General features: G+C 43.2%; 2 protein-coding genes across 2 annotated transcripts; one reads left to right on the forward strand and one right to left on the reverse strand.

The window, feature by feature from the left end:
- Positions 1-707: 707 nt before the first annotated feature.
- Positions 708-19,936, reverse strand: LOC119457833 (arginine-hydroxylase NDUFAF5, mitochondrial). The gene is made up of 13 exons (XM_037719588.2): positions 19,584-19,936; positions 19,025-19,065; positions 18,867-18,930; positions 18,728-18,775; positions 17,754-17,860; positions 16,955-16,994; positions 12,879-12,989; positions 7,539-7,625; positions 4,712-4,772; positions 4,541-4,624; positions 3,996-4,078; positions 3,836-3,885; positions 708-984 (listed from the first exon to the last, which is right to left on the reverse strand). Exons 1-13 carry the CDS (start codon positions 19,836-19,838, stop codon positions 954-956), a joined length of 1,062 nt encoding a protein of 353 aa, XP_037575516.1. The 5' UTR covers positions 19,839-19,936; the 3' UTR covers positions 708-953.
- A 230-nt stretch (positions 19,937-20,166) lies between these two features.
- On the forward strand, positions 20,167-26,458 carry LOC119457834 (coiled-coil domain-containing protein 97). Its single transcript, XM_049670475.1, has 4 exons — positions 20,167-21,148; positions 22,236-22,354; positions 24,541-24,658; positions 26,281-26,458. Exons 1-4 carry the CDS (start codon positions 20,322-20,324, stop codon positions 26,387-26,389), a joined length of 1,173 nt encoding a protein of 390 aa, XP_049526432.1. The 5' UTR covers positions 20,167-20,321; the 3' UTR covers positions 26,390-26,458.
- The last annotated feature ends 1,095 nt before the right edge of the window (positions 26,459-27,553 follow it).

The raw sequence follows: 27,553 nt of genomic DNA on the forward strand, positions 1-27,553 counted from the left end.
ATATTGCCAATAAATCAAATTTGAAGTTGAAGCCTGCCAATGAGTTTAGACCGAAATTTAATTTCTACCACCTTGGAGAAACCTCTGGTACCCAAGAAGTTGAAGAACCTGTCTCATTGGCTTTGCAATTCTGCAAGTATTCTTTCGTACTTAGTAGGCTTGCGAATCGGGAAAGTTGGTAACGATCCACACTGCAACAGCGCTTACGGTAGGAACGAGTGAACAGCTTTCGTGCTGTTGGTAAAACACTCTAATCATTTTGCCATATCATTTTGCCACCGTAACCCTTCAACCGTTTACTAAGCGAGGCTTTATAGGCTCATAACTGTCGGCGGTGGTGGTGGTGTCACAATGAAAAGTGGGCCGATCCTGGTGATAGTGCAGAAAGGGTCCAGCTCAATGGCACATACCCCTGTGGGCTCGGGGACCTGTAACGCACCCTTTAACTACCCTTGTCACATGTGGGATTCAAAGAGACAAAATCACCAGCCCTTCCCCTGTGGAGAAAATGGGGGGTAAGCGAAGCTTGTCATCCGTTTCTAGCGTGAGAGCATCTGAAGCCCAGGGGAAACGCCAGCGAAGAGCCGCCGACCTTGAGTTTAAGGCAAACGAAGCGGAACGCCTGCGACAGTGTCGTCTTGCCACAAGCTTCGGTTTCCCCAATTTTCTCGACAGGGGAGGGCTATGAATTTTTATTAGGTGTAGGAGCCGGACAGATGGCAGCAGAATTGTGGCGTCGAGTGGGAGATAAAGATGCATTCAGATATTTCACGTCTGCTACTGCATATGCATGTCATTGTGCGGCAACTGACCTGCGCGTAACTGTACAGCTTCTCCTGGACTAGTCCTGTGTCGATGCTTTATTCACAGCTCAAGCATCTGAGAACACAATGGAGAGTGTAGTCTATACAGTGTGCTGCATGCTGCAACCTATTGCTCGCTGAAAGGGGGGACTACGTCTTGTTGGCTGGATCTAAGAGAGACCTGCAACCAATGTGAAAAAGAAAAACAAAAATGCAAAGGGTAGCACACTAAGTAAATGGAAATAAGATTCTTCACAGGAGAAGTGATCTGCAGTGGCCAAACAACAAGAGCCTCAACCCAGAGCCAACATTTCGACAAGACGACTGTCGTTGCCGAGGCAACTGCTTTCCTCGCCAGTTCCCGAGATCCAAATGCAGCTCTTGGACATAATTGCTTTACAAGTTGATTCTTATTGTCGAACGGTGTGTTATAAATATGGAAAACCCACTTTTTCTTTAAATGCCACCGTTAGACACTGAAGGCAACTGCTCACTATATGTGGACAAAGCATAACCATCTCCTCGTGTTTCTATCACACACACAAAAACTTTACTTTGCCTAAACACACAAGTGAAGATGTTGCATCGTTTGGTGGGTTGGCATGTTGAGACTACATTTTGGATCTTTATGTCATATAGCATTATTTGAAACATACTTCATGGGTGCTTTTTGTCGTCTGTGATCGTGCAACAGCCTACATCAAATTACAAGGGGGGGGGGGGGAGGCAAAATAAAACTGGTGTACTTACTATGCCGGGGGTTATTTTAATGTGATAGCATCAAATGGCTCATTGAGCGAAAAAGCCAGCAGCGTCTGTAGCAGCGAAACAGCACCTAAATTCCCAGCGGCTGGGACGCTACATCACGAGCGCGCCTCGACGGAGCAGAACAGGTGAGCTGGAATACCTGCTGCTGCGGTAGCATGCCATGTGTTGTTGCGTGAGAGGAAAGGGCATCCCCGCAATGCCATGTCACCAGCGCGCCTTGATGGAGCAGATACGGCGATGCAACGGCGCATTAGCACTGCAGGCTGCTGCTGCTTGCTGGCTTGGGCAGCATGTACCACTATGGTGCATTACTCGCAGCGCAAAACTCAGGACCGCTCCGCGGCGTTCAATTAAAATTAATGCTTTCGCATTCACAACTCGCAAGAGCTTAGGTGTCCTCGGAAATTTTTTTGAAGGGAACTATATGTAGGTGCTTTTTTTTTTACCTAAATGAATTAAACGAAAATAAAATTTCTCTTTTGGAGACAGTTTATGTTTCTTTTTGGCCCACCCTCGTACTGTCAATTTTCTCACACCCTGCCAGAAAATATACAACTAAACCGCTTCCATTCATTTCCGCAGGCATCTTCATATCTGGAATTAACAGTTTACATAATCATCTGAGTTAATTTTGCAGAAGATGAAGGCACTGTGCACTACTATAACATACAATGGGTTGCACAAGGATATAGCTCACTCTCAGACCTAGGGAAAGCCTAGAAGTATAAGCGGGTATGAAACCGTAAAGTGAGGGGAAGGGAAGTGGAAACATTGTATTGCTAAATGTTGCCTCCAAGCTGCAGGCTTTGCCTTGTTTGGCCACTGTCGATCTTTTTGTAGATGTGCATTGCAATGCTCAGCTTTTGCTTTTATATTTTATAGTGTGAAGGAAAGAATGTCATAGCTTATAATGGAGAACAATGAAAAACATACAGTGTAGTTTAAACCTTGTAATAACGAAATTGCACCCAACAGGAAAGCACCTTTGTTCAATCTGATACTATTCATTAAGGGCCCATGTTCATGGCACGTTCACATTGGCGAGCATCATCTTAGGTGTAATTTGTATCCCACTATTGGCTACAGTATCCGTGCTCCTTATATCGAGGTTCCAGTAATGCGCTTCAGCAGTTCTCTTCAGTACTGTGGAAGTCGTAAATCCATGCTACTAAGCTTTCCTCAAACCCCTCACAGTGGCTCAGTGGTTATACTGTCTTGCTGATAAGCCTCGTTAAGGTTTTTGGGTTCAATTCGTGGTGGCTGCATTTCGACAAGGACGGAGGGATGGAGAAATTCTGCTACTCACCTTTGGGTGCATCCTGGAGAACACTATACTACATCTCACGAGTTGCTTGCAGCACTATGGAAACTGCATGACTAGGAAAGCCGAATGCCCATCGAGACGTGTTCATCGGGGTCAGTGTCATCTACTCGCTGCCACAGTAATTCACGGTATATGATGTGCATGCACAAAGGTCCTCGCATGTCATGTATCGCTGTAACATATCATGTTTCAAGCAAAAATAAAACTCTAGAGTCCTGCCAATAATCGAACAGTTACACCTGGAACGATATTCCACTGTGCAAGAATATTACCTGAGTCCGCCTCATACCTTCAGCAGTGCTGCAAACGACTTGTGAGATCGAGCATAGGCAGTCAAAATCAATCCGAAGCCCGGCACTATCACCGATACTCACGTAGCTACTTTTGGACGTTAAAACCCCCCATTAATCGAACGAGCCTCCTTTCCCCTCAGCCACTGCCTAAGCTTCCAGAAATAGAGGGAAGCTCCAGTTCTAAACTAACTGCTTTCCCTTTCCCCAGTAAATGGTAGCCAACCAGAGACATCCTCCGGTTAGGCTTCCTGTCTTTTCATTTAAAGTGAAGCTTTCTTTGGCTCTTCCCCTACAGTTTGTGTGGACAGCTGTCTAGTCAAGTAACCTGGACCGGTCTCACCGTGTAATCAAAGGTGGCGCTCAGTGGGCCGATCCTGATAGCACTGACTAATATGTGGTTTTGCAAGGGTTTCAATGTGGTCGGTAACGCAGGTAAATCCTGGAGGCAGTGCGAAGTGCCAGCAGTTACCCGCCTCATAACGTTAACCAATAGAGCTAACCAATAAGTGTCCCTATCAGCATATCTCAGCTGGCAGAAAGCAATTGCTTGACTTTAGCAATCGTCCTCCATGAATGTCTGCCCAATTTCTCCAGACATGAAATCCCGAAAAGATGGCATCAACAATCTCATATCTGACTCTACTTACCCGAGATCCTTCAAGGACACAGTTTGGGATCCCCTCTTTGCTGGCTTGGCCTGGGGACAAAAACAAATAAAAGCCGTTTTAGCAATGGTAACGGTAAAGCCACGAAGGAAAGAGCCAGCCAAACGAACAAACAAACTTCGGTTAAGCATGCATACAGCACCTGTGATGGATCTGGCTTCCAGCCGATAAAGAACAAGATGTGAAATGTGGCCGGGATAGTTCCATCCTCGTTGCCGTAGAGCTCTGCACAGATACAAGTAGCGTATAACTATTTGTTTAATAAATACTGCAGGTCAGCAGGCCTAAGCAGCAGTGACAAGAATTTAGAACACAGTAGCAGTTCAGCATGCCAAAATACAAAAAGCACAGATTACAAAATACAAGAGTGCCAAGATCAATATATATAGTAGTATATATAACAAAGCAGTCAGGAAAACACGAAACTCGGGTAACATAGACACTGATTTCTTCGACGGATCGAAGGCAATGTTCAGGCAAACTGCTCCAGTCAGTAATTGTATGGGAATGGAAAGAATACTTGAACAGGGATGTCTAGGCAAAGTAGAGGCCAAAATGAAAGTGAATGATGAGTTTGTTGGGTTTATGCGTTCTTACAAATCTCGGGCAAAATTTTTTTATAAAGAATGGCGACAAGTTTTTGTCGAACCAAAATGCCAAGTGAGTGACCGACAGCCATGCTCTCACCTTGGTAAATTGCCGCCGCTGCGACCATAGTGTCTCTGTGTAGATGAGACTTGCGTTTCCACGTTGCATTGTTCTCAGCCATGCCTAGTAATGAGTGGTGACAAGAAACATGGCACATTAACAGCGAGATTAGCCATAGACACCACAACAGGTGTTCTACAATCTCCTTACCTTTGAGGTCGGTCATAAGATGGAAGGCAGTTGGATAGTTGACAGTCATTTCGTCAGAGTCCTTTGCAGGAGAATAAGAACATCACGGAGCAATCAGTGCACTGAAGGGTACAGGGTGTTTCAGCTAAATGTGCTTAGCTTTAAGAGAAACCAGACATGCATTATGCGAACGCAACCAATTCAGTATTGTTCGCTGTCCTCTTTGACAACTCAATGTATATTTTACAGTGAGTGCAAATTAAAATAGTTGAATTAAGTGCAGAGCCTTCAAAGCATTTTTGTGGAGCATTCTGAAAAACAATGAATTGATTTGCTTCCATGAAAATAGGTCTCGTGGTCCTAATTTTTTGAAGCCCCAAAGAACGCGCACAAGATTTATAATTGCATCGTATGGCTAGACGCTTGTGCACAGTGACCTAAGTGCCCTCAAACATGCTTTGAAAAAAATTATCAATGCTCCACGCAGAACAAACGCACGACATAAGCTCACTGTAGAAATTTCTCCGAGTTGGTCAAGAGGAAAGTCAACGAGATTAAGTTGGCTGCATTTGGACAGCGCACACCTCGTTCTTAAAGCCTTGCCACAAGTTAGAGCTAAAAATATTGTGCATAGCAAGAGGCGAAACTCAGCCGCACAAGCTGTCACACAAGCTGGCACGAGCCGACAACTGCAATGTAATGTGTTACGAGAAGCAGCACGTGGAAGTTGCCACAAAATGCTCAACAAAGGTGACAATGCAAAACATCCTGATTATGATTAGCAGCTCATCTGATTCACTTTCAGCCAACTTAAAAGTGAGTGCATCTGAAGTGGACAACTTTGATATACGAGTTCATAGTTTATGTGAAATTGTCACTATGTTTACGAGGCTTCCGCTGAATTTCTACTCACAAATTAGTGGTATACTGAACTATGGCATTGACGCAGGTTAGCTGGAATATTTTGAAGTTTTAACAGAGTGAAAGACAGGACAATTGGGTAAAAAACACGAACAACGAGGCACTGCCTTCAACTAAATGTTTAGTTCATGCTGCACACGGAATATAAATGCACAACAGGGGAAAGCCTCTATATTCGCATTTCTTACCTAATTCTCCCATCTTTCATGCTGTTAAAGCTTAACAATTGTGGTATATTTTACAGCAGCGTATAATGCATCAACTTTGTCCACTATAGTTGTCTCAATAGGTGCTGTTTACAGATTTCTGATAAGGTTATTTTATTCCTTAGCTGCAGAGTTGTAATTGTTATGCTTCAGTTCATTCTTGTTCTTCATTTTCAACGATCCTCTAATAAAAATTGAAAATTAGAACTAAAACAAAAAAGATTTGTTTGCTATATTTGGTAGATTTCTAGCTGTTTTTTTTTGTTTTTTTTTCATGCAACCAACTTAATCAAGTCCATTGTGGTGGGCACCGAGCAAAACAATTCTTCCATTCCTTGTATTTATACAGGAGCTCCCTTCTAATGTACAGCTTCTTTTTAAATGTGACGTCGCCAATTTCAAAGCGTTTTATCATGCCAGGACCATTCTGGCCCAGGAAGAGTTCTCGAAATGTGCTACTTTGACTCATTCGTTTCTACAGATTACACTGTAGTCGTCACCGACGAGACACCATACAAAATACACTGCCATCACGTTGGCATGGGGGATAACTTAAGGGCAGTGTCTTGTAGTAAGGCCTAGTCTTGAAGTTTTTTCTAGCTTAGCAAGTCCCCTCTCACAGTAAGCATGGCTGCTTTGCTGTTGCAGAAACATAATTTATGAATACAGCTTGACTTCATATTCCTCCTCAGTGCACTAATATAACATCTTGCTTTCATAGCAATTTCATAGCAATATTTTTACTTTAAGGAATGCATGACTTAATTTTTGGTGTACAATCTGCTCAGAGTAGCCACACCGTTGAGAAGTTACCATATTTACACATATCCATACTGGCACATTTTTTTAAAATTAGAAACTACAGGGCTTGCCTGGACTTTACATTGTGCACATGATGCCATCTAACAGCCGATGACAAGCGAGTTTGACAACAAGGAGCAAAAATCTGGCATGTGAGAGACTTTTGCATCATCATGCTGGCATACAAAATCACTTTCAACTATGCTAGAACAGATGTAATTTTAACTAAGTTAGGATAGAGAATTGGGGCATGCTGTTTAAGCATTGTAAAACTTGAATATGCAAGCAGACGACAACAGCAAAATGGATTCAGACGATACACAAAACACCTTTGAATCTCACCTGTCTTCCTGCTTATGGCATCTGCTTGGGAATTCAAGTTTGACAAGAGTTTCAACTAACATTGGAGGGACAATAAGTTCACTGTACAGTGCTGAAAACGCAGGTGAAAAAGATAGAGGGGATGAGACATGTCACAGTGGTGCTGTTTTCAGCGCTGCACAGTGAATTATGCCATACCAATAAGCCAAAGACGGACTTGTTACTGGGTAAATTGGTGCAGTTTATTATACATTTTTTAATGGCCCTACGCCAGACACCACACAGAAAACACACTCGTGGTTGTCATGTTTTCCATTTAATGTCTGGTTTTTTTTTTTCTCTCAGGACTGTAAAAGAATGTATGGTCAACAAGCTAGAGCATCTACCCCGAGGAGAAAATTTGTGTTCACTTTGCTGCTGTTGACAGATTTTCTGAGTTCGCGCTACTATTAAAGAACTTGTGAAAAAAAAAAATCCAATCTCCTATTCTGTAGATTGCTTAAATGAGTAATCACGCTGATCAGAAATGTATCTTAAACGTTTAACTTCTCAATTTTACAGCGGTGAGTTCCCACAACAACAAACAGAAAATTTCTTACTATTGTGAGTAGTACAAAGCCAGCCTGGTTCAAAAGTGCTGCCAAATCCGTAGGCTGGACAAACGGGGATATGTGGGCTCCAAATCCCTGCAACACACAAAAGTAATTCTAAAGCTTGAACTAAAGGTCGGATAGGCTGGACAGAATAATCAATCAATCAATCAATCAATCAATCAATCAATCAATCAAAGCGGTTTTATTTCCACCAGGTACATGGTGAAAACGGGCAGCCGGAGAAAAAGCCGTTTGGTTGCGGCCGTCTGACACAACAGTGACGTCGAGGTGCTACTGTAAGCAGAATAAGAAACAAGACAAGTTCAAATGGTACCTAATAGTAGCCTAATCGCCTAGCATGAAGGGTTGCTTGGCGGCCATCAAAACATTAGGAGAAAAAAGGCGTTTTTGCTGTACTAGCCTCCGGATTTCAAAGTTTACAGCAAAAATATTAAACATAAGAAAATGCGGTTTGTTGTTCCATCAGATAAATGTAATAGAATACTATAAAAGAGCACTTTTCAGTTAAGACAATTAGAAATTTATATAGGCCCCATTAAAGAAAAGACGAAACAATAGATATTTGGAAGTATACCCATAGTGAAATGTATGGAGTAATGACAAAAGGGAATCTACAACAATTTAAAAATCACATAGCATAAGTAACTACAATGAAGTCCCAGTAATCCAAAATCTCTCAATTCGAATTAACAGATAATTCAAACCGATTGGTTGGTCCTGGCAGAGTAACATGTATTTGAATATGAAAAAAACTCCCCCAAATTTGAACTCCTAGGATCGTGTTAAGGCAGTGGTCCCACTCTGGCGGCATGCACTTCACATTTTAGACAACGTTCACGAATGCTCCATGCTTTCTGCATGAACTGTGGAGATATGAGTTATATTGCATTAGCAAGCTTACGTTCCCCACGTTCAAATGGCACCTAACTATCGCCTAGCATGAAGGGTTGCTTGGTGGCCATCAGAACGTTAGAAGAAAAAAGGCGTTCTTGCTGTGCAAGCCTCCGGATTTCAATGTTTACAGTAAAAATCTTTAATATAAGAAAATGCGGTTTGTTGGGCCTTCCGATGAAATGCAATAAAATACTATACAAGAGCGATTTTGAGTTAAGACAATTAGAAATTTATATAGGCCCCATTAAAGTAAAAACGAAACAATCGATATTTGGAAGTAAATATCTTATTTTATTTTCAATTCAAAACAACAATTTTCGATGCTGTTAAATATTTGTGCGAAGGTTTGTTGTGTTTCAATAATTAGTTCATGAGCTATTATTACTTCAAAACGACAATTTATGGCTACCTTTGGTCACGAACTTCAGAAGTAGCGACAAAACTATTAAAGTTCAAACTGCTGAATATCCCATAATCAAGCAGCATTATAACACATTATGACATTTTAACTCTACAATATAACAAAGAGAAAATTCTTCTATTTTTATTAGAAAAGCTACCCAGTAGCAGTGAAGTTAGCTATTTGTTCTGGTGGCCAAGTCTGTGCAAACTGACATTCTGTTTGACATACATGGTGGTTTACTACGAATCTTGACCATTAATAGAGCCGTACAGTATCCTGGCATTGCCACCATTCGCAACTTTACCAAGAAATGCTTGAAACGAAGGATTTTCAATAAATAATAAATCTCACAGCCATTTTTGGCGGTAGCGCCATCTGTGCGAAAAGAACATCAAGCTGTTTCATGTCAGTTCTGGCATTTGTCAAACCTGGCCCCACTAAACATTACAAAGCGGGCAAAACACAGATGCGTTCTTTCAGCAGATTTAGCTGTTTAGCTTGCTTCAGTCACCGCGCCTAACCGACATCAACCTTTCAAGCACACGTGCTTGCAATCATGCCTTCAACGTAGTCCTATGGGAGTCCACTCATCCACTCAATTGTGGCTGCTCTAAGAAAGAAAGAAAGGAAGAGAAAAATTCACCGACAATTATGATAATCTCTAATGCGAAATTTGAGCACCGCTCTATATGTGTTTTCATTTCAGCGATATATTGGCTGGCGCAGACAATCGGTCTCGTGCGGCACGTTGCAAATGAAGCAAAGTGTGGCGCCTCGCTAATTTGGAGATCGAGAGTGCCAGTGCACTGAGGCCAACCCTATGGGTGATGCGTGGGCGTGATTCACAGCAACTGCCGCCGACAGAATTCCCAGACGAGCAGTGCTCGGGCATTTTTGCCGAGCGTGCTTGTGGACGACGCGAGCTACTCTGGCGCCACCTCGTAGCCACGTCGCCACACTACGCTTTTCTTCTCACGCTTTCGCCACACCCTCCTCCGCGACGAAGTAAAGACGGCAGACACAGCGCTGTTTCTCCACTTTTTTTACTTTGTCGCTGTTCTGAAGTCGCTGTTCGAATTCTTCTAATCGAGGCAGGTCCAACACACAGGTTGGAACCTATCTTCATGGGATGCCACCGGCGCGTGACACTTGTTGCAGGTAAGAGTGTGCTCAATAGAGATGGGTGGCCACGCCCAGGAGGTTATACCTGAAAGCGCCTCGCAAACAGGGTGCAATCAAAGGGCAGTAAGTTGAGGGCAAGAAGAAAAGAAGAGAGGCATAGCATTCACAATGACGACTTATAACGCAGTTTCCCCCGGACATTTCGCTTCCTGTGCAAGGTATACATCGTGAATGCATCCTGGATAGCAGGCAGGACAGGACACTGTGCCATTGTCATTTGTACAGGCTCCATTTGCAGAGCATCGAAGTGCGAACACAACTTGCCATTGCCTCCCCCATGCTCGCATACTGATATCTGGAAGTTACATTTCTCGGTGCGACCTGTGCGTCCCCCCTTGTGAGACACACAGGCAGGGAAGAAAGAGAACGAAATTCATAGTTTGAAATATGTCACTTTTTTGCACAGACGCTTGCTGAGGTTGCCAATGCGCATACGTGTGGTTCCTGTTGTTGTACAGTGATTGCTTTGGCAGTTTTGAGATTTTGAATTTCGAACTTGAGGTCAAACTGGGTTGTTTGGTGCATTCTTAGAAGGTAATTGGACAGTGCTTTAGACAAGACGAAGTAAAGACGGCAGACACAGCGCTGTTTCGGCCATTTTTACTTTGTCCTGTCTGAAGTGCTGTTCGAATTCCTTCTAATCAAAAGGCAGGTCCAACACACAGGTTGGAACCTATCTTCATGGGTGCCACTGGCGCGTGCTTGTAAGTGTGCTCAATAGAGATGGGTGGTTACAGAAAGCGCCTCGCCATGCGGCAGCCACTAGCAGAACCTTTTTGAAAAGTCGAACTCCTGCGATGCAAGGACCAATGCTTCAAAATAAAGCCTTGTCAAGACTTCAGGAGCTGTATCGAAATTGAAGCTGGAATCCACGCGAATGCACAGTGAGGCGTCGGCACAGTGGTGTCGCAAATACGAAGGTGATATTTTCATCCGAGAGAAGAATGGCGAAGAGATGTTATGCAAACGGAAGTACGACGCAGAAGACATTGACAAGATTTAGCATTATTCTCCTGTTTCATTCCAGCATCTTTGATGTAATAAAAATTGGCACATTGTACCATAAATAAGGCTCCAGAAATTTGCAGAGTCCCCACCTTTTTCAGAGGCTTTTCGAAGTGCGAACACAACTTGCCATTGCCTCCCCTATGCTTGCATACTGATATCTGGAAGCTACATTTCTCGGTGAGATCTGTGCGTCCCCCCTTGTGAGACACACAGGCAGGGAAGAGAGAGAACGAAATTCATAGTTTGAAATATGTCGCTTTTTTGCACAGACCCTCCAGTTGGTTTCGGGGAGTGAATTTCTTGAACCATGAACAAGTGGTGACACCTGGTGGTTGAATTACTGCCCTGTTCGAGATGGCCACTGTGGTACCATCGCCTAATAATTATTATGAACAAAATTTCTTGCTCCCACGAACCACCTTACGAATAAACTCGAGCTAAAGGCCCAAGTCCGATGTGTCGCTAGCCACCGTAATGATGGACATGCAAAAATTGAGCCTTTTTGGCATTGTGTGATACATTACACCTGCAGCATATGCACTGCCTAGGCCTCCATGGAACCGGTCAAGAGTGCCGCACGACCAATGATTTAGCATACTATAGTCACGTGTCGTGCTTCAGCAGATAAACAAATTAATGATGCCGTCAAGAATTAGACTCCAAAGGCTTTCCACATCGCCAATGCTAAATGATGTGCCCCATCTGATAATCACATGGTCCACGGGGCACACCAGTGCAATTATACTTCTTTTTGGATACGCAGCTCGAGTTAGCCACACTTGCTCAGCGATGCGCAATTTCCAAGACAACGCTTCCAAAAATGCATGGTAAAGCACAAGCCCTCAGTTATACGGTACATTCCGATCATTCAGACAGCTTCCAAAACTTTGACACCTCGCAGCGCACTGCTAGAGAATTCCGATTCGACCTCCGAGTTGACCGAATCGAGCAGAAAGAGCGATGGTATATTTTGATTACATCACCAATGCCTACTCGAAACCGAAACGAAGCCTAGTTGGTCTAGTGGAGCCGATCGAGTCGTAGTCAACTCTGTCCAAACCACAGCACAAGCCATTAGGCTGCGAAGGAATGCGCTTGTGGTTTGCCATGTGACTTCGGCTCATCCAGATTTGTTTTTTAACATGTTAAATTGTAACACAGGCTCGGGCCACTTTGTTCACCGCTATTATGAATTTTTTTTCAATAATCATCGAGCAGGTTCGAACGGTGTCAGTTCCACACTTGATGTCTCTGTCGGGCGGTGATTAAGTGAATGAACTGCCAAGCAATGACTGTTGCGAGGAATCCTGCCTTCATATGGCTGTTGAAGCGTGGTTGGCCTCTGTTAACTTGCAGAGGATGGAAATTTGATGCATTAGGAGACCATATTTTCATCTATCCGTAGCGACAGCCATGACGATGGTCGAAATACTGACGAGGTCGCATGCAAACATACGTGAGCGCAGCAACGCATTGACGAACATTTCTGACCTCTTGTGGAATGAAGACTTAATTTCTGGCAAATTCGATAATTCAGACTCCATTTATTCGGACCTATTAAGCAGTCCCTACCGATTCCAAATTATCAGCCAGCGACTGTATTGCACGCTGTACAGTACACTGCCAGTACACAGTACACTGCCATCTGGGACCAGCGTTTTGGAAGAGCATAAGAGCTGGGAAAATGCAATTAACAGGAGCATACCAATTAAGTTCTACTGTACTTTGTCGAAACAGGACAAGCCCTACGTATTTAAAGGCAATGATGGGAACGTTCACTGAGAAAGCTGCCACACCTCATGAAACAATGTGCAAAGAATATGAGTAAAGCTACATACACCTTCACGTTCAATTTCTGCAAGCTGCAAGGAGCCTCTCAGTTGGTACAGTGTTTCGCCGCCAAAGACGCAACCCAGAAAAGCACCATCTTGTTTGAGTGCGTTCCACACCTGAAAAGAAAAAGTTAAGCACACAAACTTTGAGGAAACCTTAAACACAGCATTATTTACAATTATGTACACTGTTGTGCAAGTATTTGTTTCTACAGATGATAAGTACTATTTGTTCGTCACCATACCCTGAATCTTTGTTTGCAACTGCAACCAAATACCTTAAATAATGCCTCCATCAGGATATATGTGTCTTTGAGTCACAGATACTCGAGTGACAAGTCAATGTTTAAAAAATGCTGGCTCTCCCGTAATCGAGAGTAGATGTAAGCATGAAATGACTACCAAATGGCGTCCTTTGCTGCCTGTGGTGCCGCTGCCTTCAACCGCTTTTCTTCTAACAGTGCAGCGCGCCCAGCGTCTGTCGCTACTTTTTCTTCTTGTAGCGGACTGCTCACGACTCACGGACCACTGGCATTCAAAAGAGCACAGGCAACCTCTCTATCTGCCTTTTGAATGTCGCTACTGGAAATGACAAATAAAACTTCAGCGTATTAGAAGTTACAGCTTGAGTGATATTGTGAACAAACATTAGGAAGAAATCGGAAGCAATATTTTTATAACTTGTTTGGGAAGTATTTAGCGTATGTAATGCGGTCCTGTACAAAGGGTTGAGGGCCAGAGACCGCATTTTCCTTACTTTTGACTGGTTGCCCGGATGATAGTTTGTTTCTCGCAACGATGTGCGGATGTTCTCATTTGAGTGCCCAGGCTCTGGGTTTTGGCTCAAGGACCCTTGAAGGTCGCCGACAATGGGAGCTAAAAGCATTTCATGCTTAAAAAATTTCGCAATCAACAACGATGTACCCGTTTGGCTAAAGTAGGTATTTTAGCAGCCTGCGATGAGTTCTAATCATCCTCATCTTTTCATGCTACAATTTCTTATTCTGTGCTATGAACAACTGTCTTGCTTTACTAATTCATGATTTAGTCTATAACATACAGTATTTCGAATACTTTCGAAATGGTGTGTATTTTTTTAGAGTTAAAAATTTTTAAAGATTGCCTGTTGGATGTAGCAGGATTATACTCCTTGAGCTGGACTATTCTAAGACGCAGTTGTTATTTGCTTGAGAAACCAAAACGCATAATAAACTAATTACCAAAATTTCACTAGTTAACTTCTGCATTAATTCCTTTATGGCACATACTATCGCAACCATTGAGTTTGCAAGGCATATTCACTTGGAATGGATCCTGAGGACACCAGTTTCAAGATACGCATTCTCAAAACGTGTGAGAAAACACTGCACTGGTGTCCCAGTTGTTGTTGAGCTCTAATACCTACCAAGGCACTTTATTACTTGTTTTACTAAAGGTGGGCAAATATAAACTTTTTCAAATATGAATTGAATACATATAGTACATAATCAATATCTAACAGTCAGACGCATATATTTACAGCAGGAATACTTATTTTGGAATAATTAGGCACCATGCTTGTACTGACTAGAAAAATAAAGACAGCTACCAGGAACAATTAGGATCACTTTTAAACACATCACTAATTCTCATTAAAAGAAAGCTGCACAACTCTCCTCTCAATATCTTTAGAGCCTGGCTGCAAACAGGCTTTCCAAGAATTTATGGCTGCTGTATGATTAGCTTTCCAAAAAACGCTAAATAAATGGTTCCAGAAAAAAAGATCAGAAGCTGTGGAAAAAGAAAAAGCTGCTGAAGGACTTGTGTGACATGTAAAAGGGCCCGTTGCAACTAAAACGTCACTGGTTCTATAGCAAAAGATAACCCTGCTGCATGACTAGACGGCCAAAAACACTAAATGATAGTCTACAAGCAAAAATATCAGGTAGTCATGTGGGCTTACATCACGAAACCAAAAACAGCTTGCATTACCTATTTTGCTTCTGCATTGCTTCCAAGTCTTTCGCTGTTGTTCTGCATCTGATAATTTTCAATACCTTGTTTAGCGGATGAAGAACAGTAACCAGTCTTTAACAGGCAGTCGTTGCAGAATATCTGGTCACTTCCAACTATTCGAAAATACTGAATAATTCATTTCCGAATAAATATAGTTAGTGTGAAATATTCAATTCTTATCATTAAACTTCTAATATTCGCCCACTCCTAAATTTTTCCTAGCCTTAACGGCATTGATCTCAAAACAGGTTCTAGTTTCAAAATTTACTCCAAGTGGACATGCTTTGAGAACCACCCAGCCTCAATTTGTAAATTACAATATGTGTCATAATAGTAATCAGTCAAAAAGTTGATAAAGAGAAATTCTGTAAATCAGTCGATTATGCATTTTGATTTCTTGTAAAAGTAATTCCGGTATCTTCGAGTAACCCACCTCAAGTAGAATTGTGCTATATGCCACAGGCGGTTTTTAAAAATTCTGTTAATGTTTTGTTTTTGGCAAAAATACCTCTTTTTCCCCTCCATATTGTAGTGTAAATAAATGCATAATGGTACTTTTTTTTTACGTAGAGTTTAAGCTTTGCAACACTTAGGTGCGGCTCTAGAGCATTTATTTACTGTTAAAAATGTTGACGAAAAGCTGCAATGTGCTTCTGTTTTTGTTCTTCCTCTGAGTAATATACCTATACCACACAGATGCAAAAAATTATACTGAAGAGTTTTATCGTGTCTGGTATTCTGATTTACACAACGGCATTTACATAATACCAAGTTGCTGGACACTGGTAACGACATCTTGTGACACTTCCTCAAACCAGAATGCCTTATAGAGACATGTTCGTGTTCCACGAGCGTTGCTGTTGAAAAAAACATTTCAAAAGGCAATGTGTACATGATTATGCCACTGAAGAAAATTTACACCAGCAACAAACTAGAATACACTTGGTAACTGCAACAATAGCTCTGGATTTGTATCTGGTTGAGCTCTGCACCACCAGGTGGCACCACCAACCCGGCCACTCACGTTTATGCTTCCGGTAACCAGGTAATCCACAAATGCAAAAGCGATTGTGGACAAACTAAAACTGTTTATTAACTGCTTAAAGGGACCCTAAGGTGAAAAAGTACTTGAGCAGCATTAGTAAATGACCCTTCAACAGTATCAAAATAATCCACTCTTATCATGAGAAGAGGCTTTGTAAGTGAGAAAAGACATGAAATCAAAAGATGGGTGGTGACTGCGTCTGCCATGACATCATGTCACGCTGTTGTGACGTTACATGTTTTGACGGCACTGTTCAGGTCTGGTCAAGTTCTTAGCGGTGAGGATTGACTTCACTGTGTTCTAAAAAAAGAAAGCCAAAGGTTGAAATCCGCGATTTTCATGAACTTTCACTAAGCCAAAACAGCCCCAAAAGATACTTTGAAATCTATGGACGGCCCACTGATGTACTGGCACTAGGGTTACGCAGCGAAATTCTAAAAGTCAAACACTGACAGTTGATTTTCTCTTCTGATATTCAATGTATCGTTACAAAATTAACAAACGCAAGGTTCTGAAATCATACATGTTCCATCGTAATATTTATTTATTTTATTTTTTTATTTACATACCCTAAGGGCCCCTAGGGGCATTACATAGGTGGGGAATTTACACAATCCAAATTTGCATCACATACAACATTGTGCCATCATACATGTACACTCGCTGTCAATACTACAGCCGCTACAGCTGCATATGGTAAACACATTTCTGAAGCAATCTGAAATAATTCTACCGGAGATATGCCTGTCAATACTCCTTTAGCAGCATTTTTGCCTCCTAAATACTTCCTGTATTCACTACAGCTGTCATCAATGCAACATTTAATTGCATGAAAAAATCCACTCATAGCAACACTAGATGTATTGGCATTAGCAAACCTTAATTACTAGAACGGCATTGACCTCACCCACACTATAAATGCAGGTTTGCTGTCTCTTTAAGCACATTAATTATTTACTGCCATCAGCTCTTATTCCCAGTCACAGAAAAATTTACCAGTATAAGAAATGTTTTCTCAATGTTTGTGCAAAATTGTTCATACCTGTTTGAATGTACCGGGAAGATTGTTGACCCAATGGAGACTGTAAGACAGAAATTGGAGACCACTATGTTGGGATCACATTCTTTTTTGAAAAAGTCAACGTCAACAAAATTTCGCTTTGGATAAATTAGTTATAAATGTACTGAATGTATGTACCATCGAAGGCATCTTGACAAAGCAGCATGTCTGGTAATTGTCTGATTTTCTTATGAACAACCCTTTAAACAGCATCTAAAGAGAATATGCATGCACTTGGGGGTATATTCTGTAACTGTCCACCTAGTGGACATGTCCATTTCGTCTGCTGCTGAAGTTATGATTGGTTGAGGGTGCCTGTCTCCTCCTCACGTGTACCCCAGCCCTGCCAATCAGAACTTCAGCAGCAGGCAAAATGGACATGTCCACTAGGTGGACACTTACAGAATACTCCCCCGGTGGTTAGTCAATGTAACCCAAATTCCTGACCATGGCCTCTGAGACCTTCAGTGCACCGTGAGAACAGCCCACTCTCGGAGGTCATACTAAAGAGCATCACTGGTCCTCAACGTTATTGGTTATTTCTGGTGCGCTGTAGTGGTGAGGTTATTTAAAGTTTCACATCGGAACTGTCCATTTTCACAACATTTTAATAATGCATTTTCACAACATTTTAACACTGCATCCACTCATACTTATAACATAAAATTTTACAAGTTGCTGCTCTATATTCACACTATCTGATAACTAGGCCTTTTAAGTGGCGCCAAAAATTCATTGCAGGTGGCCTTTAACGGATTAAGTGTGCAATTTTTTTTCTCACCTCAAGCTGCTGAGGAAGATGTCGACAGAATTTTCCGCAAAGGGAAGAAATTCCTCGTCTACGAGAAGCTTCGTTGTGGGCACGTCCTTGGGAACCTTGCATCGTGTCTGTCGTGAGAAAAAAAAACCATGGTCGAAAAAGTATACGATAGTGAAAGTGCCACTTCATGGCTGCAACTCCCAAGTACATCATGCAGCAGGCAGTGCAGGTTGCACTTACGATGTCACAGCTGTGTGAATCAACAGAGAATTGCTTGGTAATACAGAGTGTTACTACAGATGACAGTTACGACAACTGGGAACAAAGATACACAACTACTAGGGTGCGCAGGTGTTCCATGTTTCAAGTGCAAATCAAATAGTCTTTGCTATTCACTCTGATTCAATTCAAGAATTCCCCAGTCAGAATGGTAGAATATTCATTTATATTTCAAATATAAGGGATAACGACACAGCACTTAATGTCCGGTGTTTATTTCCTTGCTAACACAGTACAGAACAACAGAACAAGCAAAACAAGGTCACATACATGAATGTGTACATTGTGACTTAAGGAAATAATTGAACTATAATAATATTATTCTATTACGATTCTAGATTATTATTAATATTATTATTATTCCAAAGCTTTTCCTTCTTCCGTTTCGCCCGTAGTAAGAACAATGCTATTTCTACGTTATAATCATAACTGGCTGATCAATGGCGGTTGATAAATCGTTAAATAATGCCGGCCCTTGTATACCTTTTGCTTGGAAAGCTGCATAGAAAGAAGCGTAGATGCTGACATACTATTCAACAAGTGCCAGTAATAGAATGTATTGCTGTAAAATGGTCTTAGATGTAGAGTCTGGCCACTAATGTTTTGGCCTAGGTACATTCACGACAGAAGGTATGTGAGTTGGTTTTGTGGTAAGCGCATTTAAGTCGAGCACAGGAAACTGTGCTAGAAAACGGCTCAAAATGAGCAGAACTTACAAGGCACTCCGGTGACGAGTCGCATAGGACGAGGGATTCCACGGCTTCCTGAATGTAAAATGGTGCATCTAAGGAAAAATTCTCACGTACTAGGAGAGATAGCCTCAGTTTGGCATCTCATGCAGAAAGCAAAGCTCACAGAGTCCAAATTATGAGACACGTAGCCTCGGCCACAGCCCAGCTCCACGGCTCTTGAAAACTTCCTGAAAAGTGTCAATGAGAGCGTGTTAGGAGCTGCTTGTTCCACGTTACATTATACCCACGCTGAAGAACCTTTTGAATGTGTAAACGTTTTACCTCTTAATGTCGTAAACACGGTCAGCTAATCGGTAACCAACCTGAAAGAGAGAGGTAACAACTCGTTAATAACGCGCGTTAACGTGCATTACATGCAGTACGTGAAGTTACTGTTGACTGACAGCGCAATTTAATTCAGGTGCACTGTTCAATGCTGCTGGAGTGATGCGAGTTATGTGCACTGGAAAAACAACTCTGCAGGTTATGTGCAATGAAGGGACTGTCCAGTTGATCAGACTCGACAGTGGCGTCGCATGAAGGCGGGTATAAACTGCAGTTTTGCACTACTAAGCTGTTGGCGAAAAACCGATTGCAAATGCCTCCTCACGAGCACGCATATCAACTCACCTGCTGATTTTAACATTATAGATCGGTCGGGCATGCAATTCAGTGACTGCATGTAATTATCTTTATCATCAAATCGAAGTTAATAACGCTCCCGAATCTGCACGAGATTTAGAAAGCGGCTCGTGATGATGGGGGTGAAGAGCACACACAACCGGCGGACTGAAAGAACCGTGAAAAGTAGACCCAATGCTATAAGTGCGGCCGATTTCACCTCATTCTTGAGGTAGTCGTACACTTCGGCTTCCTTGTCTAAAGCAGCTAGGGACCTGTGGCGCGTCTTGGCCTTCCTGTCGAACACGTTCATCTGATGTCCCGGAGGTAGAGAAGAGAAACACCTCGAGCCATCAACAGATCCGGCAAAGTTCAACGGTTCGTCACTCCGTACAACTGGATCAGTTCGTCCTATCCAAACTCCAGGAACCCTTCGGCACAATAGTCGGCACAATCTGATCTCGGAAACGCGCATTTCGCGTTGAAAATACGAATATTATTAGACCATAAACATCAGACACAGGCCGCCTTTGCAAGCATGCCCTACCGTGCTCTTTGAAAGTCTCCGGTTTCGTTTTCAGAATGTCGCAGCAGCCGTGCTTTAATTGTAAGAATCCGAAAAGTGCAAAACACTCGCACATCTTAGCAATCAATTATTATAGTAAAATAATCAGCACTATCGGATAAATAGCCCCACTGCGCAAGATAAAAGTAGGTATGGTTGTAATGTTCAACTTTACTTGCTTTATTTACTTCAGTTAGAGTGACTAGAACCACTCTACTTCAGTCGTATGAGCAGCGTCAACAGCGAGGCAAACAATATGGCAGCGTGCATGTCTGCTAGGAGGATTTGCGCGATCTGTGGATCAAGAAGCAATTCATTTTCACGCTTTATTGTGTCGTTTTGCAAACCTGCGGCACCGAATTAGAGGACAGTGCAAGTGGTTGTATTACAGCCATGGATTGCGACGTTGAGCGCGCCGACGACGCTAAGAACAGCGCAACGGTAGTCAACGGAGTTGGTGACCCGATGGAAACCAACGTTACTAACGCCATTGATACGACGATCGACGTTGACGAATCGTCGCAGGCGATCGCAGAATACGAAGACGCAGACGTCGACGCCGGCGCCGAGCATCGAAGGCAAATTCTCGAACCGGACAGCAATTACGAAGACGTTGAGCGCGCCGACGATGCTAAGAACAGCGCGACGGTAGTTAACGGAGTTGGTGACCCGATGGAAACCAACGTTACTAACGCCGTTGATACGACGATCGACGTTGACGAAGCGTCACAGGCTATCGCAGAATCCGAAGAAACAGACGCCGCCGCCGAGCAGCGGAGGCAAATTCTTGATACAGTCGCTGCGTCGGATGGATTCTTCAAGCACCAGCAGCGTAATGAACCGGACCTCAGTTACGAAGAGAAGCGCGAGATCGCCGAGAAGACATTGGACAGCAACGTTCCGCTGTTTCTGCAGCGCTACGCCAAGTTCCTGTACAGAGAAGACGCTTCGTACTTCGAAGCGCTTAGGAGGGTGGACTACGAGGTCGACTTTCACGTGAGGGAGATCGAAAGACGCAGCCGAGATCGCTCCCGAGAGCTGAGCGTGCAAACGAAGAATAGGCGATACGAGGCTCTCGAGAGACTTAAGACGGGTGGCGAGTACTTTAGCGACAAGGAGATGCGACGGCGAAATCCGTTGCTGTTCGAGCAGATGATCGGCCGCTATATGACGGAGAAAGAGAAACAAGACCTGGACAAGATGGACTTTTCGACTCTAACGTGAGCGCTAAGTGCTTCTGAATGAGAAGGACGAGCGAAAATGTTTTGTTGTTTAAACGCTAGAACCGGCAATCACGCGAGAGTGTTCACTGCATGGTACTAGCTAGTGAGGTCTCTGACGTGATGGACGATTGCTGGAAAATTGCAATGAATGTGGCTCTTTGCAAGACGCCTTGATGTTCGAACTTCGCGATGTTTGGCATCGAAGCAGTCTAGGGTGTCCTGGAAACGAGACATTCCAACCAGGGGACCTATTCTGCGACGATCACTTTCGGCGATAGTATCGCCGTCAGGCGCGCGCTGATTGACTGGTTGAGCACTACGTCACCTGAAGGCGATAGTATCGCCGAAGTGATCGTCGCAGAATACGTCCTCAGGACGGCGGCCTGTTAAGTTGGGTGATGGTGAACATCTTGATGGGGTAGCGCAAACGCCGAATACACAAGGAAGGAAAGAAAAAAAAAAAAAAAAAAAAACCCAGGACAGCCCTGACTCGCAACTAAGTTTATTGCAAAACACACGCATACTTTAAAAAACTGTCACCTGCATCCATGTGCACTGACATCGACGTCACTTGCAATGCATTTGCAAACAGCGAACAAGACCAACCAGACGTAGAATCTTGTACTATATTATGAAGTCCTTCCTTGTGTCTTCGTCATATACGCTGCCCCATGATGATGTTCAACCAGTACCAACTTGCCCCAAATGCCGATTCTTCTGTAGGTGATGGTGTTGGAGACAGCAATGTTCATTCAGCAAGCCGCATGCAAAGCGCGGATGCAATGCTCTTTTAAAAACATTGTTTACTGTAAGGGTATTTCAGTCTGCTAGGAAGGCATTTGGCCTCGTGTGCTATATGTGACTTGTTCCACGATGACTGGGCACAATCAAAGATTTTGAATGTTTCCTTGTCCATATTTCCAGTGATACCAGGTCCTTGCTTGGGTCATCGACTATAAACATACTTTGAAGACTTCTTTAATGGTTCTTGCTTGGTATGATGGCAAACATAAGAGCTGCGTGAATGACAGCACCACAATGATTTACGCGGTGATTTAGAACATTTGCTTGTCCATACCTGCAGGTTCTCTGGCTTGCTCATGGAACACATAGACCGGAACGAGGTGACGAGCCTGCGACGACAACAGCAGGACCTTGAGGAGGCAACATTTGAAGAGAGTGACTCAGACTCTGAAGAAGAAGGTAATGAATGGTGGCAGCACGCGATGCTGTATGTTTCACTTCATGTTACGACACACGCTGGTCATGGCAAGACTGGCTTATTAATGCGATGAGCATTCTTTGGGGAACTTCACACAGAGAGAAAGATATACAAGCTTTAATGATATGCTGGAGATGTTTGCTTGGCTGTTCGCCCGATTTCACCCAGTTTGCAGTGTGTGTCTATGTATCCATGTCTGCATGTCTATGCCTAACCTCTTTCCCGCCAACTTGGGTCACTGGGTAGTCCAAAGTCAAATGGGTAGAGCATCGGGCTGCTTTGTTCAGGGAACCGGGTTTGAAACCTACCGTTGGACCTCCCTGCCGTTCCCCTATGACTCAGAGCCATCTTGTAGTGGCTTCTAGTCTCTAGAGCCGTCTAGCAGCAACGCTAACACAGGGCCGAACCAAAAAGTTCAGTCCCATGCAAGGGGCCGCACCTTGTTAAAATTGTGGAAAAAGAAGTGCGGCCCCCTTACACAAGTCTATACGGTACCCACCAACCACAAGATGCATTGCTAATAGCATTAAAGTCGGCGATCATCTCTGAAGGAGAGATGCACCGCCAGTTTTTGCAACTCCAGAAGTGTAGGCTAGTGAATATCTTTTCACCTACCTGTTACGGAGGCCCAGTGGCTATGCCATTGCGCTGCTGAGCGCGAGGTCACGGGTTCCATTCCCGGTACGTGGCGGCCACATTTCGAGGGAGGTGAAATGCAAAAGTGCGCACCGGTTTTTCATTTATGTGCACTTCAAAGAACCGCATGTGGTAAAAAAAATGCATCCCGAGCCCTCTGCCAAGGAGTCTCTCACAAACCGTTTCACTGTGCAGTTTCGGTACGGTAAACCTCAGTTATATTTTTAATTTAATAATAGTGCTTGCATATCACTTCCTGACCTGTTTTACTGCACCAAGCAAGCCACGACACCAACGAAAATCCATTCCTACATTCACCTTTCTTTCCTTTCGATGCTACTGTTGGTTTCCGTTGCACTTAGAATATCTGCCCAATAAAAAATTTTATCGTAAAATGTCCAACTTTTTACCTTTTTTTAAATTTTTGTCATAATGACACAGTAATTTTACAATTTTTCAAAATTTGCATCCTGCTTATGCAAAAAGTGATTTCAAGGAGTATAGATGCAGTCAATGGCAAATTTTTCAGGGCCTGATTTTAATCAGAGCTAGTTGCTACACTGCCACAGTCTCCATTGAATACATATATAATTGCTACTACAATTTGCGCCGCCATTACATGAACATTTCGCGAATAAACTTTCTGAACATTTCTGTTCGTCTGTGGCGCAGATCATTTTAGCTCGAACTAAAAAGCAGAGTGCCTGTTCATGCATCCCTACTAAACAAAGTCTGCACATTTTAAAAATTAGCAGTCAACATCTTCGAGTAATAAAACAGTATTTCAGTATTTCTCACAAGAGTTTAGTATTTTCCGCTTCGACTCTGTTAGTTTTCAAATTTAGAGTTAGCAGGTCTGGTCTCAGGCAGTCCTCGCTGGAGGGGTGTCACGGGGACACCACCCCGTTTGATCTTTCTCTGTGATTAAAAATAACTTTGCATTTCACTGCAGCCTGGCTTGATTTCAAGCATGAGGATGAACTGAATTTAAAGATACACTAAAGAGAAAAAAATTATTTGCGCTGTGTTAGTAAAGTTACTCCTCTACAATACCGTAGAAAGCCACTATTAATGTCAGGTGCCAGTAAAGACAGTAAATACGCCAGTAAAGGGGAGGCAAAAGCGATGGATGTGTGGCGCCGGCTCCTTGAAGTTCCTGTACTGGCCTGCCGTAATGTCATGAATTAGGAAGTTTCAATAACATTTAGTCAGCCATTATGGCACAAATTCAGAAATTACTTTGGAATCCGCGACATCACACTGACGTACCGACTCTGGGGTTTAGGCATGAAACGTTAATTTGGCGTTGACTATTCATTGTTGTAATCGGCCTCTTGCCACAAAATTATTGAAGAGTTCTGAAAGAATACTTCATCAGTATAAACTGATTTAGTCTTTTTCTTTAGTGTCCCTCTAAAAAACAATTCATGTAAATTATCTGCAAGGATGCAAGTCACAACGTTTTCAAATATGCAGCGCCAAGTTGCTCACTAACCATTGTGTGAATCCTTTTTGTTTTTAACATGCCTAGAGTTTGAAGAAGACACGGCACCTGTTTCTGCAACCGAAAAACGCCTTCTGAGAAATGAGTTTGTGAACACAATGTACGAGAGCTTCCTTTCTGGAAAAGACAAAGACTACGATTATGGGTACGTGGTTCATTGTTTTATTCGCTCTGGGCTTCTGCACTGAAATGCCTGCCTGCCATGCTCTGTCCATCATTGCACTGAACTTTGACAATGATTTGCCTTTGAGATTGGGATGTGGCGCCTAATCTATATAAAACGCCATGGTGTCGGTGCTGTGGTACGTACTGTTTGCCATTAGATGGCGTAACTGCCTTATTACTCATAAACAATAAGTTCGCCAAGCCTGTACTGCAATTCCTACACAAGGAAGGTCTCCACTTTTACACAACCCATTATATATCTATGCCAAAGGGCAAGCTGCACGCCCCCCCCCCCCCCCAAAAAAAAAAGAAAAAAAAAGAAAAAAAAATACCGTCTTATTAAGTGATGAATAAATACCAGCGATTGCAATAGATTTAGCCTAATTACCAGTTCAACCTAATTAGCTCACACAAGCTAGGTGACAATGTGTTGCCACCACAATCTCAAAGGCCATGCTGCTGGTTCATGGTACAGTGCACCATCAGATGGTGTAACTGCATTAAGAGTGATACATAATCAGCGATTGCAATAGACATAGTAGAACCTAATTACCTCACACACGCCAGGTGACTCAGTGATCATTGTCTGTCATTATCATGATGACATTTTTTTTGTTTTGCCAAAGGCATGGCTTAGCCATGACTGCTACGAAATTCTGTCCAAGGGCTATTGCGTTTTTAGGCACTTAGGCGTGTACATGTAGCCGGAAAGCGGTGGAGATTGCAGGAAGTTGACGGAAAGGGCCAGCAGTATTTTGAGCAAAGCTTATAGACTTTCCGCAGTGTGTATAGGAATAATATTTGGCTCGTATGTTCACGACCGCATTGGCTATACTTGTGGTCAACTTTTCTTGGCTGTGAAGCGAAGGCTACGGAACCAGAGTGCACCCCTTTCACCGCTGCTGGTAGTCGTCCCACAGTTTTCTTCACGTTTTCTTAACGAGGGAAATAAACAGTAGTTTTTGTTTACAGCTCTTAATTTGAAATGATAAGTAGCATTCACCAGTCGGCAACTGTTACTTTATTGCTGTCCGTTCAATCAACTCCCCTGAGAGGCTGTTGACCGCATTCAGCAACAAAAGACTATCGAAGCACGCAGAATTGTTTGTGGCAATCTCCGTGGAAACCAAGTGATCCCATCCGGAAATCCCAATCATCAGCATGTACAAACTAACGAGCGAACCGACTGCTGTGCCAGCTCTACCAGCTTTGGTTGTGTGTCTAAGTCCTAACTGACGCCAGAGGTCATACAGCCACTCGGGGTTCAGTCGCAGGCAGCGTTGCTCACTGTTCAGAACTCAGTACATATATCGGATGTGTATAAACATTGGTTGATTCACACCGAGTTAACTGTCTCTGCCTTCTTTCTCTAAACTAATGAAGTCGTGCGAGGTCAGAGAAACCGAAACCGGTGATAAGTTCGCCCAGACTACATTGCATACAAATACAGTCATGAGCAGAATCTGCACCCTTGTAGCTTTCGCTTCATAGCCAAGAAAAGTTGTTCGCGAGTGCAGCTACTAAGCAATTTATTCACCATGTTCAAAATTGCAGGACGCTATATTTGACAACACGATTGAACTGTGCCTCCTCACCTTTCAGGTCTGTTGACAATAATGCGGACTTCGATTCCCTCCAAACGAGGCAACACGATGAGGAAGAAAAGTACTTTGATGCCGAAGAACCAGAGATATTGGACACAGTCACGTGATGGGGTCCTTCAAATGCAAGCTACTTCAGTAACTTGGACATGTAAATAAACTATATCCACAGGTGACAAGACCATAGGTTGGTATACTCTCACGTGAGCGGTACTTATGGTACGTTCAACTGGTTGTTTCGGAGCGTTAGTACGAAACTTCAAAGGTCGCTTAACAAAGCAACTAAGCTTTATTGCAGTGGTAACCTCGCTCTGTTACGTCAAAGCCAAGATTAACACTACTGAAGTGTTACGACGAATTAGTTCAGGGTCAATACATTTCTTATTGGTGCCCCCGGAGTTTTTCCTTGAACTGACAGAAAAAGAAATATATTAGAAAAATTGCAGTCGAATTGATAATTTCGCAAAGAATACAAGTGTCGTAGCTCTGTAAACTGCATTCATTGGAGCATTCAAAGTGGACGAGATATGCAACTGTCGAGGTTGTCACAGTTCTAAGTGAAACTTTGCACAGCTATTCTAACCTAGTTAACACTTCTATGTAAACAGTAAATATGGTGGCGTTTAAGCTCTATCTACAAAAAATCGACAGAATTGCAGCATCTGTGCCTACCGATTTTTAAAACACCCGATTTTTTGTACCTGCACGCTTATTCGAACTGATACCGCCACCTAGGGGTGTTGCCACATTATTTCTTTGGGGGAAGGGCAGGACACTGTTCTCCTTTTTCGCTGGAGGAGCACAAGGGCACACCATCACTGGGCACTACCATAGTTGAAGGAGAGGGGCGATTGAGGGGGCAGGAGGTATATTGGGGGCTTGGCCGTCTGTTTTTGCCGCTGCCGCCACCTGTCCCCAGAGCCAGTGCATAACGGCAGGTCGAAATTTCGAACGTTGCACACTGTTCCGCTCAATTTCGTGGACATGATCTGTGCATGCGATGCTGCAAACATGGCGGCTGTCTACAAAGTTACCTCCACGTCGACTCAGCACCAAACCACAACTATGGCTGCCGACTGCCGTGCAAGTGGCCCTGGTTAGTCCGAGTGGCTTAGGCAGTATGGCTTCGCCGAAAATTTGCCAAAGGGTGGCAGAGGTGACAAGCCATAGCGGGAAAAGCTCTTGATCGATGTGTTTGTACTAGTAGACCTCATCGGCAATCGCACACGAAATCACACGCACGGATAGACTGACAGTCGTAGTAGCGGAGTTGG

The sequence above is a fragment of the Dermacentor silvarum genome, chromosome 7 (genome assembly GCF_013339745.2).
Source record: "Dermacentor silvarum isolate Dsil-2018 chromosome 7, BIME_Dsil_1.4, whole genome shotgun sequence".
Classification (NCBI taxonomy): Eukaryota; Metazoa; Arthropoda; class Arachnida; order Ixodida; family Ixodidae; genus Dermacentor; species Dermacentor silvarum.

Bases quoted from the DNA above. Each gene is read 5' to 3' on its own strand.
- LOC119457833 (XM_037719588.2), bottom strand. From the start codon at position 19,838: ATGCGCGTTTCCGAGATCAGATTGTGCCGACTATTGTGCCGAAGGGTT. The intron at 18,931-19,024 runs GTAAAACGTTTA...GACACTTTTCAG, and splicing joins CGTGTTTACGACATTAAGAG to GAAGTTTTCAAGAGCCGTGG. The intron at 7,626-12,878 runs GTATGTAGCTTT...TGTGTGTTGCAG, and splicing joins CAGAAATTGAACGTGAAGGT to GGATTTGGAGCCCACATATC.
- LOC119457834 (XM_049670475.1), top strand. From the start codon at position 20,322: ATGGATTGCGACGTTGAGCGCGCCGACGACGCTAAGAACAGCGCAACG. The intron at 21,149-22,235 runs GTGAGCGCTAAG...CCATACCTGCAG, and splicing joins ATGGACTTTTCGACTCTAAC to GTTCTCTGGCTTGCTCATGG. The intron at 22,355-24,540 runs GTAATGAATGGT...TAACATGCCTAG, and splicing joins CTCAGACTCTGAAGAAGAAG to AGTTTGAAGAAGACACGGCA.